The sequence below is a fragment of the Oncorhynchus kisutch genome, linkage group LG12, assembly GCF_002021735.2.
Source record: "Oncorhynchus kisutch isolate 150728-3 linkage group LG12, Okis_V2, whole genome shotgun sequence".
Classification (NCBI taxonomy): Eukaryota; Metazoa; Chordata; class Actinopteri; order Salmoniformes; family Salmonidae; genus Oncorhynchus; species Oncorhynchus kisutch.
This window is the reverse complement of record NC_034185.2, coordinates 25,283,333-25,300,783: the sequence shown is the minus strand read 5'-3', so window position 1 is coordinate 25,300,783 and position 17,451 is coordinate 25,283,333. Positions and strand designations below refer to the sequence as shown.

Genomic DNA, 17,451 nt, shown 5'->3' with positions numbered 1-17,451 from the left:
CTGTTCAATGTTTCAATGTTGATGAGGCAGTAATCCAAGAGGAGGCCATACTTTTAGATTATCATTCATCAACTGCTAGATTCATCTCAGGAGATATTATTGCTTCATTCCCCTTTCTGTCTGTCAAGGACATAGATAAATGAAGTCAAAGCAGGGGTGTCAAGCTCATTCCATGGAGGGCCTAGTGTCTGCAGGTTTTTGTTTTTTCCTTTCAATTAAACCACAGAAAACCAAGTGTGAGGTGTTCCTTACTAATTAGTGACCTTAATTCATCAATCAAGTACAAGGGAGGAGAGCAAACCCACAGCCACTCTGCCCTCCGTGGAATGAGTTTGACACCTGTGTCAGAAAGCAAACCCACGTTGACACACTAAGTTAAGAGAACCTAATTTGACAATGAAACAGCTGTTGCTCATAGAATAAAGATGAACTTAGCTCACCTGAAACCTTGAGTGTGTCAGAACAGTAATATAACCCCTTCCCTCTTAGTAACCAACGTCGAGCAGTCCTGGTGAAGAGGCTGTCTTTTCTGGGGTGTTCTGCATTGGACAGCTGCTCCATAGGGACAAGAGCTACTTCAAATACCATCTGGCTAATCTTCTTCCCATGCATCAGCTGTCATACTCAACATCACTACTAGCATGTGCACCTACCATTACCTTCATGAAACCACTGAGATATGTTCGGTCACAGTTCACATTGCACATTAAGCTCAGATCATGCTTGAACTGGAGTATTGTGCTTGCCTTACTCCGGCTCCTAAATGTTCCCGTTGTTCCTATGGGTATCATGTGACAGCAGTGGGCTGTCGTGATGAGAATGATGTGTGGATCAATGGCTGGGAGAGGTGCTAATGGGTCCATAGAGAGATGGTTGAACTGTTCTTAATAAGCCTGCCACATATCATGCCCTGGGCTCACTTTGACTTCACCTCTAATGTGTAAAAGAAATGGGGGCAGGTTTACTGAGCACACGGGTAGTGTTTGCACTTCTCTCCCAGACCTTGGATAGGTGCGGCAGGCTCCACAGCTGCTGTGTGTGTGTGTGTGTGTGTGTGTGTGTGTGTGTGTGTGTGTGTGTGTGTGTGTGTGTGTGTGTGTGTGTGTGTGTGTGTGTGTGTGTGTGTGTGTGTGTGTGTGTGTGTGTGTGTGTGTGTGTGTGTGTGTGTGTGTGTGTGTGTGTGTGTGTGTGTGAGTGTAATATCAGACCCAGGAGAGTAGGAGGGGTGGTCCTCAGGCTCAGTCCCACCGTGCCTCTCTAACTGCGGCCCACAGGCATCTGTCTCCAACTGGGAACTCCTCCAATGCAAATCAAAGCATCGATTCAGCCAGATGTTTAACTCAGATAGCACATAGCTGTCAGGACCCGTTTTTCAACGGGGCAATTATCTCCAATCACTGCTGTCCTTCGCCTACTCATCTAGCCGCCATTTCCATCCCTCTTACCGGATATTACAGGCATCACATTTGGTTATCAATAACGATTGCCAATGTGGAGGGATCTGTGGAGGGTGGCTGGAGGCTGGAGGAGAGAGGCCTGAGATTGGTGACAGGATCCAATTAAGGAACAGGCAGAGAGCGCTACGACTGGCTGCCCACTAAATCAGCACAGGCAATGAGACACCCCAAACTAAGAAGCAACCCTCAGAGAAACCTCAGTGTGATGGCTCTCTCACACACACACGCACACACACGCACACACACACACACACACACACACACACACACACACACACACACACACACACACACACACACACACACACACACACACACACACACACACACACACACACACACACTCAAGCCACTGTAAAATACCTAAGGTTGAAAAACACCTGCGGAAATTCTTCAACAAACAACCACCGAGAGTAAATTGTCATGAGTGTTATTGTGAAGTGGTTGCTTGCCACGCGAAGATGTGCCAGAACCTTGACAATGCATTAAATGTTTAATGTTAGATATTTGATGTTAAAATATGCACCCGAGAAACAGATTTTAGGTTCAAAGGATTCGAAACAAGCACATTGTGACACAAGCAGAGCAGGTTTGAGAGTCCTCTTTATATTTTTAATGAGAAAGCATAACCACCTGGTCTCTGGTATGGTTTTGCATGCTGTATTAGAGGATTACTTTTTTAGTTGGAGGACAGTTCCTGACAGTTAACGAAGTAGCAGTTGCCCTTAAACACAGATTTAGGATCAGCAAATCAGCAAACCCTCCCAAACCCTAACCAAAACCATTACGGAGTAGAACTGACTTTAGATCAGTGGCTAGAGGCGAGTACACACTTCCCAATTGACCTTCAGTCATGTCAGTGGAAGTACCCATAATGCCTCAGTGTTCCCTGCAGCTGATTCTCATGTGGGAAACAAACTAGGGAAGCAACCTGCAGGCTGAACACAGCTCTCCACACCATCTCTTCCTGAGGGATACGATGAGATAACTGATGTTTAAAGACAAGACTGGACAAACCAGCATCAGAGACGTGTGTATCAGTTCAAATGATACATGATCATTTCATTATTACTTCCTTAAATGTACTATACAGGCATGTTTCATCGCCAATGGTGTGCGATTGAATCCTTAGCTTGTCTCAGCCCAGCCCAACATGTTCCTCCTCTCTGAATGATATTTCCCTTTATGGCAAAGTCGTTGATAGAACTGTCTATTCTACATTTAGGACCTATTTCTGGACTGAGAAATCAAAGCATCCAATATGAATTTAGCAAATAGGACAAGTAAACTGTGTCACAATACCTGTGGGCCAGCTATAAAAAAAACGGTGCCTTATCCCAGGCTGGCATCACATGCCAGGGCCTATTTTAGGTTAATATGACAGTGTGGTACAGTAACGTTAGGATGGTAGACTGGCACACTTTATCTGACCCGGGGGCTATGTCCTAGCTAACACACTCAGATGGGGTTGTTTGTGAGGTGAGAGGGTGAGAGGGAGGGTGAATGAAGGGGGGATGGTGAGTGGAGGTTGGTACTGTAGGTAGCCGTTGTCCCAAGCTGGCTGTAGCCTAACCACACACAACCTGGAGCTTGTAAACATCAAGCTGGCTGTAGCCTAACCACTCACAACCTGGAGCCTGTAAACATCAAGCTGGCTGTAGCCTACCCACACACAACCTGGAGCCTGTAAACATCAAGCTGGCTGTAGCCTACCCACACACAACCTGGAGCCTGTAAACATCAAGCTGGCTGTAGCCTACCCACACACAACCTGGAGCCTGTAAACATCAAGCTGGCTGTAGCCTACCCACACACAACCTGGAGCCTGTAAACATCAAGCTGGCTGTAGCCTACCCACACACAACCTGGAGCCTGTAAACATCAAGCTGGCTGTAGCCTAACCACACACAACCTGGAGCCTGTAAACATCAAGCCGGCTGTAGCCTACCCACACACAACCTGGAGCCTGTAAACATCAAGCTGGCTGTAGCCTACCCACACACAACCTGGAGCCTGTAAACATCAAGCTGGCTGTAGCCTACCCACACACAACCTGGAGCCTGTAAACATCAAGCTGGCTGTAGCCTACCCACTCACAACCTGGAGCCTGTAAACATCAAGCTGGCTGTAGCCTACCCACACACAACCTGGAGCCTGTAAACATCAAGCTGGCTGTAGCCTACCCACACACAACCTGGAGCCTGTAAACATCAAGCTGGCTGTAGCCTAACCACACACAACCTGGAGCCTGTAAACATCAAGCCGGCTGTAGCCTACCCACACACAACCTGGAGCCTGTAAACATCAAGCTGGCTGTAGCCTACCCACACACAACCTGGAGCCTGTAAACATCAAGCTGGCTGTAGCCTACCCACACACAACCTGGAGCCTGTAAACATCAAGCTGGCTGTAGCCTACCCACTCACAACCTGGAGCCTGTAAACATCAAGCTGGCTGTAGCCTACCCACACACAACCTGGAGCCTGTAAACATCAAGCTGGCTGTAGCCTACCCACACACAACCTGGAGCCTGTAAACAGCAAGCTGGTGTGAGGAGGAGATTCATTGCAATCACATTCGAAAGCTACGGCAGCTTTCAGAAAGCAACGTCTCTTACCCCATTATTCCTGTGCTTTGTCTCGGTGTACCAGCCTTTCTCATTGGATTATGTTTCATGTTTGCTGTGTGGGTCCACAGAGAGAGGATGAGTCTATCCATGGCAGCAGCAGGGCTGAAGACAGACCCCTCCAACAGTCAGTGGTAATCCAAACAGAATGGGAGTTCCTCTGTTCAACCCCATAGTGCATCACAGCTCCTCTCCCCTAGCTGGAACTTTCAGGATTCTATACACTCATGGGATTCTATACACTCATTCACTGATCCACCAAGAGACACTGCCAGACAGGGACATATTTACTACTGCACACTGGTCCACACAGAATGACCCATTTATTAATTGCATATTAATTACATTAATTAATGACAGTAATATAAATGTGTAATAGCTTATATTCATTCCCTGCCTTTTTACATTATATTTATTTTTCAGAAGCTCAGACACAGTGTATGTGTGTAATCTGGAATGTGAGATTTTGCTGTTCATTGCCAGCCTCATATGTATATTGATATTTGCCCCGAGTCCACAACTTGTTGTCTTCTCTCTCTGTTTGGCCATCTGGTTCAGTAATAATAATCTCACATATGGGTTCCCTCCGCTCCTCAACAACATATGGGTTCCCTCCGCTCCTCAACAACATATGGGTTCCCTCCTCTCCTCAACAACATATGGGTTCCCTCCTCTCCTCAACAACATATGGGTTCCTTCCTCGCCTCAACAACATATGGGTTCCCTCCGCTCCTCAACAACATATGGGTTCCCTCCGCTCCTCAACAACATATGGGTTCCCTCCTCTCCTCAACAACATATGGGTTCCCTCCGCTCCTCAACAACATATGGGTTCCCTCCTCTCCTCAACAACATATGGGTTCCCTCCTCGCCTCATCAACATATGGGTTCCCTCCTCTCCTCAACAACATATGGGTTCCCTCCTCGCCTCAACAACATATGGGTTCCCTCCTCTCCTCAACAACATATGGGTTCCCTCCATGCCTCAACAACATATGGGTTCCATCCTCTCCTCAAGTACATATGGATTCCCTCTGCTCCTCAACAACATATGGGTTCCCTCCGCTCCTCAACAACATATGGGCTGAATGTACTGTAGCCCAACATATCATACCCACATATAGCTTAAATCATCACCTCAGCAGAAACCGTTTTAAACAAGAACGCAGGAGGGACCAGAGATTCATTTTATGGAACCCCCCAACCAGAAAAACTCTCTCTCCGCTTCGCAAGGACACATTTATCTTCCCTACAGAAAATTCACCAAGTCCACCAGCAGCAATACGCTGCTTCCCTTCCCAGTCCCCTCACAGCTGTTGTGTCTGACAGAGTGCCTAGTAATATGCTGTGTGCATGCTATTTAAGAAAGCCTTGTATGTAAAGTACGCTCCGGGCTATGGCTGAAGTGACTGATGGTTTCTGTGCAGCGCACCAAGATGCGGCTGCTATCCCAGAAAGCCAGAGGCATACACAGCAGCTACACTAGTTTATATATTCCTCTCCTCCTCCTCCTCCTCCTCCTCCTCCTCCTCCTCCTCCTCCTCCTCCTCCTCCTCCTCCACAAGCCGTATCAGATTATTCTCACGTTGCTGTTATACAGTATATAGGAATATTGCCTACTGGACATTGCCTATGCCCTAGTTTTTCAACGTCACTGATGTGTTCTTCTACCATGATCTGTACATCTCATCTAATGTTGCTCACATCAGCAATGAAACTGGACTAATACTTGTGCCTGAAACTATGGGTCTCATAGTATATTCTCTGCTGCCCTGTACCAGTGTGCCATCACTTCAACAGGATGGTCTCTCTCCTCATGATAATTAGATGCAGTCCTCTTCACTGAGCTTACTATACTGCAGCAGCAGACTGTTGGAGTCCTGTTGGCGCGGGTTTACTGAGGTAGTGTCGTTCCGGGGGTAGGCCTGCATTTTCATAAGCTGGTTTTTCTCTCCTCTCTCGCAGAGGAGAGATTTAACGTGGGCCTCACAGCCAGGAAGCGCACCAGGGCTGCTATTGTTCAAAGCTTCTTTGATTTGGCAGATTTTAATCACTTCTTTGCGTGGCAGGTAGGTAGGAGTTACAGAGAGAGTCATACTCCAAGGCTGGGGAAATGCATGGTAATATTCATTTCAATCTGGCTTTCAAGTGGTGCACTGACTGGGGGACCTCACACACAAAGCACTGCAGAGACCTGTGAAAACCTGTCAATCACTCTATTGCTATAGTCAGACTCAAAGAGCAGAATGAAGATCAGTGTTTGCAGAACGAATCAGGCTTTGCTACAGTAGATTTTGAATTCATAATTCTCTGTTGGAATATAATTGACATATATGGTAGTTTAGTTGGGACAATAATGAAAGGGAAAATACCATGCTACAGACTCCATTTTGCAGTGTCACTGAAAGCATAGTTTTAAACTCTCCTATTATAAATATTTGTAAATATACTATTAGTGTTCTATTGATAATATCCCTGGCTCGTGTTTTTCAAACTGAGGAAGAACTCTTGCTGGTCATTTAACGAACTGTGACTTAACCTCTCTGGGGTATGTGGGACGGTAGCGCCAAATTCAATACAACAAAAATCTCATAATTAAAATTCCTCAAGCATACAAGTATTTTACACCATTTTAAAGATAAAATTCTCGTTAATCCAGCCACAGTGTCTGATTTCAAAAAGGCTTTAGATCGAAAGTACCACAAATTATTATGTTAGGTAACCACCAACTCACAGAAAAACACAGCCATTTTTCCAGCCAAAGAGAGGAGTCACAAAAAGCACAAATAGAGATAAAATGAATTACTAACCTTTGATCATCTTCATCAGATGACACTCATAGGACTTCATGTTACACAATACATGTATGTTTTGTTCGATAAAGTGCATATTTATATAAAAAAAATCTCATTTTACATTGGCACGTTACGTTCAGTAGTTATGAAACATGCAGTGATTTTGCAGAGAGCCACATCAATTTACAGAAATACTCATCATAAATGTTGATGAAAATACAAGTGTTGAGATATACTTCTCCTTAATGCAACCGCTGTGTCAGATTTCAAAAAAACTTTATGGAAAAAGCAAACCATGCAATAATCTGAGTACAGCGTTCAGACAACAAAGCAGCCAAAAAGATATCCGCCATATTGTGTACTCAACATTAGTCAGAAATAGCATTATAAATATTCACTTACCTTTGATGATCTTCATCAGAATGCACTCAGAATGAACCCAGTTCCACAATAGATGTTTGATTTGTTCGATAAAGTTTATCATTTATGTCCAAACAGCTTCTTTTGTTAGGGCGTTTGGTAAACAAATCCAAACGCGCATGCAGGTCCAGCCGAACGTTGGACGAAAAGTTCAAAAAGTTCCATTACAGCCTGTAGAAACTTGTCAAACTAAGTATAGAATCAATCTTTAGGATGTTTTTATCATAAATCTTCAATAATGTTCCAACTGGAGAATTCCTATGTCTGTAGAAAAGCAATGGAACGGTACTCTGCCAGACACCTGGCTCAAACCCCTCTCATTCGCCCCCACTTCACAGTAGAAGCCTCAAACAAAGTTCTAAAGACTGTTGACAATATAACCCGATTTACACTGTATATTGGAATGGCAAAGAGTTGAAAAAATACAAACCTCAGATTTCCCACTTCCTGGTTGGATTTTTCTCATGTTTTCGGCTGCCATATGAGTTCTGTTCTGTTTAGAAACTTCAGAGTGTTTTCTATCCAATACTACTTATAATATAAATATATTAGCATCTGGGACAGAGTAGCAGGCAGTTAACTCTGGGCACCTTATTCATCCAAGCTACTCAATACTGCCCCCCTGTCACCAAGAAGTTAACAGATGAATACGATAACACTACTCAGGGGAGCGCTTTTTTCAAAAGAGACCATGGCCTAGGTACTATCCGCCCTCAAGACAGGCATTCCACGGTACATGTCTCCGTTAATAAATCACTATATCCAGTCTCCACAGAGCAGCTGTAAATTTGAATGAATGTTTAAAATCCCATTCAAGTAGAAAGGGAGATGATAATACTTATTATTGGGCTGCCTCTGTGGACCAGGACTGTGTTGTATGTGATAGATGTGCAGACCAGACACGGTGGATAAAAGATCCCGTCCCAAAACATTCAGCATTTCCTGAGAATGAATGCTGCTGAGGAAAGGAGAGGAGATGATGGGGAGAGGAGAGGAGATGAGATGATGAGGAGATGATGGGGAGAGATGAGATGAGATGTTGGGGAGAGGAGATGAGATGATAGGGAGAGGAGATGAGATGATAGGGAGAGGAGAGGAGATGATGGGGAGAGGAGATGAGATGATGGTGACAGTAGATTTGTTGATGGGGAGAGGAGAGGAGATGATGGGGAGAGGAGAGGAGATGCTGGGGAGAGGAGAGGAGATGATGAGGAGAGGAGGTGATGGGGAGAGGAGAGGAGATGATGGGGAGAAGAGACGAGATGATGGGGAGAGGAGAGGAGATGAGATGAGATGATAGGGAGAAGAGATTAAATGATGGGGAGAGGAGATGAGATGATGGGGAGAGATGAGATGATGGAGAAAGATGAGATGGGATGATGGGGAGAGGAGATGATTAGGAGAGGAGAGCTCTATCTCCTATCCTCAAATCTCATCAGAGAGAGGATGTCGCACATAGGAGATGATGGAGAGAGATGAGATGGGATGATGGGGAGAGGAGATGAGATGATGGGAAGACGAGAGGAGATGATAGGGAGAGGAGAGCTCTCCTGTCCTCAAATCTCATCAGAGAGAGGATGTCGCACATATGCGCCTGAACAAAAATAAATCCTGATGAGCGGCTTTGATGTCAGGAAGGGAGAGCAGTGGGTTGAGCTGCCTGGTACTCTCAGATTTGGTGGTTTGGATTCATGACTGAAGTCTTTTAATATCCTTGATTAACCCTAGCTTCCCTGGATCTTTTCAACTAATTCATACATCTTTTAGGAAAAGTCCCATAAACCATGGTATTCAGGTATACTGTACATTTGTGATGATGATGATGAGAAAGACAATTCTATGGATCTTCGATGGAACTTTGAGAGTCTTGGGGCAGGTGGTGTAATGCATCGTAGATTTTGTGAAAGATGATTTTTGAATGTCATTTGAAGATTAATTTCTCTGGATCAGCAACTCTAAGTTACCAGAAAATACAGTCTTACAGTACATAATGACAGTTTAAATGTGCCTGCTGTATTAACGTTGAACAAGAAACTAGTGCTGAGCGATTAGTGCTTTCTGACATTGCTTCGGTTTCGGTTTGATTATAAAAAAATTATCACGGTTTTCGATTTCGTTTTCAATTATTTTTCTGAACCTTAAATGCACCATGCATTATGTGGGTTGGATGCTGTAACACAGAATAAAACAATGAATAAAAGTTCCCATGATGGTAGTGACTGCCCATTACTGCTTGTCACTTATTACCATCATTTATTCACATTACTTTAATAAAATATTTCTGTTTTTTTCTATATAAAATGTTTTTATTTGATAATTTATAATTTCGTTACAAGTCTTCAACTCATCTCTATAGAGCTGCTGCCTATGCTGTCTGATAGAATCCCTATATTAGTAGTGCTTCAAAGTAAATAAGGCATCCGTTTACAACTGCTGAATAGCAACTATCAACCAGTTAGATCCTTTATTTTCAGGTAGAGATACCTCATGAAGCAACTGCTCTCTATCCCTCTAAATCACGCATTCTTCTCTCTTCTCTCCCTCTCTGTGTCTGGCCCGCACTAATGTAAGGTAGCAGGCATAAAAGAAAATTCAGCCTCATTTACTGGCTTTAAAAAAACATAGCTGATATGACTCACTTGCTTAAACAAATGTGGTTTCTAATGACAATTGAGATGTACAAACTATGGCATAAGGGGACAACAAGCGGATAAGAGGCAATACGTAATTTCGATTAAGACATTAATGAGCGAGCTAGGACGTACATAGTCAATATAACTATTTGTTTAGCACTTTTGAAATGTACTGCGACAGAATTCAGAACATGGGCCATTCTTACAGTGTTCTCCCTGTATACCAAGTCAGAACCGTAGGATAAATAAAGGGCATATAAGCAGACAATGAAAGCTCTTAAAAAATGTGATGATTACATTTCTCTAAAACATGAGGGGTAAATAGACCAAATTATTAGGCTGAGGCACATGGGCTACTAACAGCTTACTACACAACAAGCACTTAGTATTATTTTTTTAGCTACAGTATACATATCTCCCTGGCATATTACATCATTTATGAAGGAGCATACAATACATTTTTGTGACTGACCTTGTTGTGCTGTGCTCACTTGAACAGGAAGGTGGTGTGGCGGTCCTTCGTGGGCAAATTCAAACTTTGTCATCAAAGTCTGGCAATCTCTGGATTTATGGTGCTTTCAAGACAACTGGGAACATGGGGTGAAAAAAGGTTGAATCATGATGACGTCAGTGATCTTCAGGTCGTAGCTCTTGAAAGAGGCCCGAGTTCCCGATTTACAATGCCGAGTTGGATGAAAGTTGAAAACGCATTTTCCCAGTCGGAACTCGTTTTTCCCGAGTTCCCATTTGTCTTGAAATCACTAAAGTCAGATTTTGCAGTTCCGAGTTTACAGTTGTTTTGAGTGCGGCACAAGTCATGCTTCATTGACAGCATGGCCAATGTTGAATGTTTGTAATTTTAAACTAGGAAAAGATACCATTCATCTTAGACTTGGGACCATACACACACTCCACTGAATAGCAGGCTAATGATTGCTTTGCAATGCTTGCAGTTAGCCATTGATTCCTTCCAAACCACTCATTGTTGAATTTGCGATTTCCAACTTGTTGTGTAATATTTACGTCCAATGGCTGATGCGTTTTATCTATAATTTCTCTCCATTATTTCTCTTCATTTGACAAGGATTTAAAAGGATTTGCCAGTGGATTGTCGACTTGATTGATGATGATGACTGCTAGCTTGCTAGCTAAGATTTTGAAAGTATGATGTTGACATGATCAGTCCAATCAAAGCTACTGTAGATTTAACGTGATTTGAAGTCATTCTTATCTGTCCAATGACCTTGAGCCTTCTTGGACGGGCACTTCTAATGTAACTACAGTATATGGCAGCACCCAAGGGGCTTGAATTCTCGAGGTCTACCCTTAGACTTGGAGGTGACGTAGTGTCCCCATGAGTGACAGGCTCTGCCCCACCTGCCCTAAATGACGGGTCGCCACTGGTCATTGTAATTAATTACCATGTTTTCCTCGCTAAACTATGTAGAATATTGGCCTGTTGGAAACTATAACTCCCTACTACATCCCACAGATCGGGCTTGATCTGATTTATTGCTAGAGAAACTGTGTAATGTGTGCATTAAGCTCACAGACATTTTTTCAATAATGTTTAAATAATTTACCCATTGGTCAAAAAAACCCTAAATAACCAGCATTTCAATTAATCGTTCAGCACTACAAGAAACACACAACCAGTACAATAATCGATTATTCACTACTTACAGGGTCCCTCTGTCCTTCAGTTACTAATCCACACTCAAGGAATGTCTCTCTCTTCTCCTTTGGAGGGATCCACACACAGAGAGCTCTGCTACAGCCCCCACTGTCTCCTCCTCTTCTCCTCTGTGGCTAGTGTTGCTTTTTGACCCAGGCTGCCTCACTACGCCCAATATTCTCACGCAGATAGTCCCTCGAAAGAGTCTTGTCTATATTACAGGAGATGGAACGGAACAACCGATCCTGGGGCTGACCTTTGAGGCGTTTATATGTGTGTGTGTCCAGTGCCTGCCAGCTGTCTGTGGTAGAGACTGCAGATTCGGATACTTAGGCATTCTCTGTTAGAGGAGATGGATGTTCTTTGACCACACCCTGCTCCCTTCCCGCCCACCTGCCCGACCAACATCTAAACAACAGCTTCTCTAATGTGGCTACCTGCGCTACTTGTTACTTATTGTTGTTGTTAGGAGCAGGCAAATTGCAAATGGCTTGATGTTAGGGTCATGAGGACATCTCTCTCTCTCTGTCTCTCTCTGTCTATTTATATGCCAGAACTAAATGCGATTCTGTTGTACGTTGCCATTTCATGACTGTATCTAGTGTTTAGTTTACTGGAGGCTTCCCACAAAGTGATATGAACATCCATTGTGCTCCATTTAAGTGAACTAGAGGAGACCAGAGATTTTAAGAGATTCTCAAGGCCCAGTGTTGAGAGGTGTGTGTCTGAGGTAAACTGTTGTTGTGGCTCTGCACTGCTGAATATGCCTCCTGAGATAACGCTCTCTTGAAACGAGTTAAGAAAGCAGAAAGCTTTGAATAGATGTAGGCTTTAGCTAGAGATAGGAGAGGAGCGGCAGCATTGGGGATGAATCATGCTCGGCTGGCTGGGAAAAGCTTATTGAGAATCACTCTCTGCCTCCCTGTGCCAGAGGAACAGCACAGACTTGACCGTATCTGCGAGGTACATCTCAACCGATCAGTGTTTTTCTGCCCGAAGCAAATGTGGTGACAGGTGTTGCAGTCGGCTGCACCGAGTCGGTACCACCCTCAGAATAACACTGGAGGGGGGATAGGGGAACAGGTGCAGAAGGACCTTAAGGCGCAGACATAAATACAGACAGGGGTCAATGGGCATCAGGTGTCCATGTGTCAGCCTGACCACCCCACCACACTTCTGCTTCTCTCAGCCTCATATGAAACTTTTAGAAGGCTTCAATAACAGAGGCTGTATACACACAGACTGGTCAAGTGGTCTCCCAAACAGCAGTGATAAAATATGAATTGATTCCAGCACCATATGCATGCTAATCTGGACAACGTCTCTCTTCATCCACCCAGGCTTTGAAACTTTATTTTTAAAATTTACCTAGACAAGTCATTTAAGAACATATTCTTACTTACAATGACAGCCTGAGAACAGTTGATTAACTGCCTTGTTCAGGGGCAGAACAACAGATTTGTACCTTGTCAGCTCAGGGATTTGATTTTGCAACCTCTTGGTTACTGGCCCAACACTCTAACCACTAGGCTACCTGCCACCCCAGAAAGAAAGAAAAGAAAATATCTGCTTGCCAGGCTCTGAAAGGATGAGAAAAAACATCCAGTGTTTGTCATTGGGCACTCAATTTTTTATTAAGGCACTTTTTATTAAAGCAACAGGAAAGTTGTTGAATGCAATGGCTAATTTGATTTAAGCCAAGTTGAAAAGAAATATGAAATGACAGTTTGTGTTTGTTTGCTGTTCTTTCCTGTGCTTATCTGTCTGGCACACAGCTCCCTTGATGTTTCTCTGTGCATCTCAGCACACACTGAGCAGACTGCTGAGGAGAAAGCGCATCAAACTCATGGCTTAATGACTCAAAAACAGTAGTGTTGACGACAGCAGAAAACAATGGTAACTTTATCATCATCCCCATCGCCTGTCTTTCAGCACAAGCCAAACTTGTTATCTTATCACTCTGCTGGAAATACTGAACAAATCACCTTGAGCTAAAGACAGAGAGAGAGAGCGAGAGAGAGAGCGAGAGAGAGAGCGAGAGAGAGAGCGAGAGAATGTTTACTGTGTTGGTTGTTGGTGTCATTTGAACAGAAGTGTTGATGTTCTCCATATTGGCCACAGATGGATTAGCATCTTACCCTCTCTTCAGCCGTGTGTGTGTGTGTGTGTGTGTGTGTGTGTGTGTGTGTGTCCTCTGAGACATTTGCTACTACACTAGCCATAACCAGCCATCCACCTCAGTGTGAGCTACTCCCACACCTTGTCTGGTCAGAGGTAGCTGTGGTGTTGGATGCTGTTTTAATTATGACATCTTCTGCTCATCTATCATTTATAGAACTGCACCTCCTCAAGTTTCTGTCCTGGCATGGCTGTCATTATCATTCTCATCACATATTCATAGTACTGTCCTTCCTCCCACAACAGCAAGCTTTTGTCTAGTTACCCTTAGCAACACTGTTCTCTTAATTATGAAGCGGTTTTGAACGGTTTACAGGAGGTACAGGACAATCTGTCTATCTGTCCTTGGCTTTGTTATTCGTCTTTGACTTTGGAATATCAATCAGAGACTGCTAAGATGGAGAAGAGACACTTGGTTTTACAGTCTGTGAAGCCGTCAAAAAGAAAGACAAAGTCAATAGCTGCACAACTTTGGCTTTGAAGCCAACATGAACTGTTTTGAGTGGTTCTGAGTTGACCTGCTGGCTGATGTCTCCTGAATTGTTTTGTGTCTCTCTCCATCAGATGCACCACATTGCATTATAACCCAGATCTGCCCTCCACCTCCATCGTCATCACTTTCCACAACGAGGCCCGCTCCACTCTGCTACGGACCATCAGGAGGTAAGAGATCCCTCTGCCCTGTTACCAGTGGCAATTCTAGCATGTAAATCTTGGTGGCACAAACAAAAAACAGTGATGAATGCCAAGAAAGCCACGACACAACACTAAACAATAAGCTGTCCCAACAGCAGAGCTTTCTTTTCGGGCACCATGGAGTGAATCCTTACCACCGCTACACCTGGGCATCAGCGGAGCCTTGCCCTGCAGCAAAACAGTTCATTCAGCCTCATTTACTATTTTTTTTAACAGAGCTGATATGACTCACTTGCTTAAACAAATGTGGTTTCTACTGACAATTGAGATGTACAAACTATGGCATAAGGGGACGACAAGCGGATAAGAGGTGTTCTGACAGAGTAAAATTCACAGACGACTAGTGAAGCTCAAACCAAGTTTATTCACCCACTGGGCCAAACAGCTGAAAAAGACAGACTTGTTTCCACCAGCACAAGCATTTATACCCTCCTTTAGGCGGAGTCTCCTCCTTGCACATCTAAGCACTGCATATTTGTTGCTAAGCAGAAAGTTAAGTGATGTGTGTAATAAAACTGTTCCTTCTGCCTTCATCTAACCTGACCTGAACTCAGCCCACATTCCTCACTAATCCACAGCAACCCTTATCAATGACCACAACCAAGTGATTGCCTTTTCCCTCACTCAGTAACTTTCCAAACCCCTCGTTCTTATCCAGCCTCCATTAACCCCACCATATACATTCCTCATACATGTAATCATTTACGTCTAGTATGGTAAGTATTTCAAGCTAGACTCCAACAGAGGCAATCCATAATTTCGATTAAGACATTAATGAGCGAGCTAGGACGGACGTAGTCAATATAAAAATTTCTTCAGCACTTTTGAAATGTACAGCGACAGAATTCAGAACATGAGCCGTTCTTACAGTATTCTTCCTGTACTCCAAGTCAGAACCGTAGGATAAATAAAGGGGGTTTATATGCAGACAATGAAAGCTCTTACAATATTCTATGATTGAATTTCTTTAAAACATGTGCACCACCAAGTCAGAACAGTAGGCTAAGTTATGAGGAGAAAAGGTACCAAATTATTAGGGTGAGGCACATGGGCTACTAACAACTTACTACACAAGATACACTTAGTATTACATTCTTGGCTACAGTATACTTGGCTCCCGAGTGGTGCAGCGGTGTAAGGCACTGCATCTCAGTGCAAGAGGCATCACTATAGTCCCTGGTTTGAATCCAGGCTGTACCACATCTGGCTGTGATTGGGAGTCCCATAGGGCGGTGCACAATTGGTCCAGCGTCGTCCAGGTTTGGATGGGGTAGGCCGTCATTGTAAATAAGAATTAGTTTTTCATTGACTTTCCTTGTTAAATAAAACAATTAAAAGATCTCCCTGGCTGTTACATCAACGCAGGGAGTCAGAAAGCAGGTGCAGTTAGTGAGTTTACTAATAATGAACAATACAAAACATGTCTGACAGTGAAACATAACCAATACTGCCTGAAGAGGGATGCTAAATAAAGAGGGAGTAATCAGGGTAGTGATGGAGTCCAGGTGTGCCTTATGGTGTACGTAATGATGGGTTGCCAGGACTGGTGGTTAGTAGACCGGTGACATCGAGTGCCAGAGAGGGGGAGTAGACGTGACACTGGCATATTACATCATTTATGCAGCAGCATACAATATATTTTTGGACTCAACTTGTTGTGCTCACTTGAATAGGAAGGTGGCACGGCCGTCCTTCTTGTGGGCTCTAGAAAGGGGCCCAAGTTCCCCACTTTTGGATTCCGAGTTGGATGAGTTGTTATATTCAGGAATTTCCCAGTCGATCCTAGTTTTTTGGCCAATGTATTCCAACTTTACTTTCAATTGGATATCACAAAATTAGGGACAAAAAGGAGGTAAAAAAATAAAGGGCCTCCCGAGTGGCGCCGCAGTCTAAGACACTGCATCGCAGTCCTAGAGGTGTCACTATAGACCCGGGTTCGATCCCTGGCTGCCGCGACTGGGAGACCCATGAGGCGGTGCACAATTGGCCCATCGTCATCCGGGTAAGGGGAGGTTTTGACCGACATGTCCTTGTCCCATCGCACTCTAGCGACTCCTTGTGGCGGGCCGGGCGCATGCACGCTGACTTCAGTCAACATCTTGACGGTGTTTCCTCCGACACATTGGTGCGGCTGGCTTCCGGGTTAAGCGAGCAGTGTGTCAAGAAACAGTGCGGCTTGGCAGATTAATCTACAGACATGGATGATTTACTTACCGTTGAAGTAGAGGCTAGTGCTCTGGCTGGAATCCATGCAACACTGGAATAGTTGTGTGAGAAGGTAGCAGGGCTGAGTGGGAGTTTGGAGTTTAGCCAGAGTGAAATTCTCACACTCCAAGGAGAGAACAAGGCACTCACAGCCAAGGTAAAAAATCCACATGTATTGTCTACTCAGGGAAAACAGGGTGATGAAGGAGTCGCTACTAGACATACAAAGTCGTAGCATGTGTGAATTTTTTTTTTTTTCTGGGATCCCTGAGGACGCATCCAATAATCCAGAGGGCGCGATCACAGAATTAATGCAATCCGCCTTGAAACTTTCTATAGAGACTGTGAACAAAGTAGCTTTCCACCGAGTACACACTTGTAGTTCGGAGCGACAAGACCAAGGGTCCCCGACCGATCATCGCAAAATTTGAACACTACCAACAAAAGGAGCTGATCAAAAGCAGGGGAATGGAGCTTAAAGGGACCAAATTCGGTCTCAATTATCAATTTCCAAGGGAGATCAAGCAAACGTCATAAGAGACTGTATCTGGTACAAAGGCAACAATGGTACAAAGGCCACAAAAATAACATACAAAACAGGCACACAAAAAAAAGCTCTGCCCCACCTTCCCTGAATGACGCGTAACCACTGCCTGTTACTGACCCTGGACTAGGTCACTGTCCGTTTGCACTCAGACCTGTGCCTGACTCATAAGGACTCTCCATTTAATCCTGACACCCAAGTGCCAAACCCCTCTATTGTCTT

At 44.1% G+C, this 17,451-nt stretch overlaps 1 protein-coding gene across 1 annotated transcript in view; it reads left to right on the top strand.

Moving 5' to 3' along the window:
* Positions 1–17,451, top strand: part of galnt14 (UDP-N-acetyl-alpha-D-galactosamine:polypeptide N-acetylgalactosaminyltransferase 14 (GalNAc-T14)) — a 117,776-nt gene that overhangs the window by 38,491 nt on the left and 61,834 nt on the right. Inside the window, exon 3 of the mRNA XM_031837215.1 lies at positions 14,349–14,447. Coding sequence (XP_031693075.1) covers positions 14,349–14,447 — 99 coding nt within the window. The remainder of the gene's footprint in view (positions 1–14,348; positions 14,448–17,451) is intronic.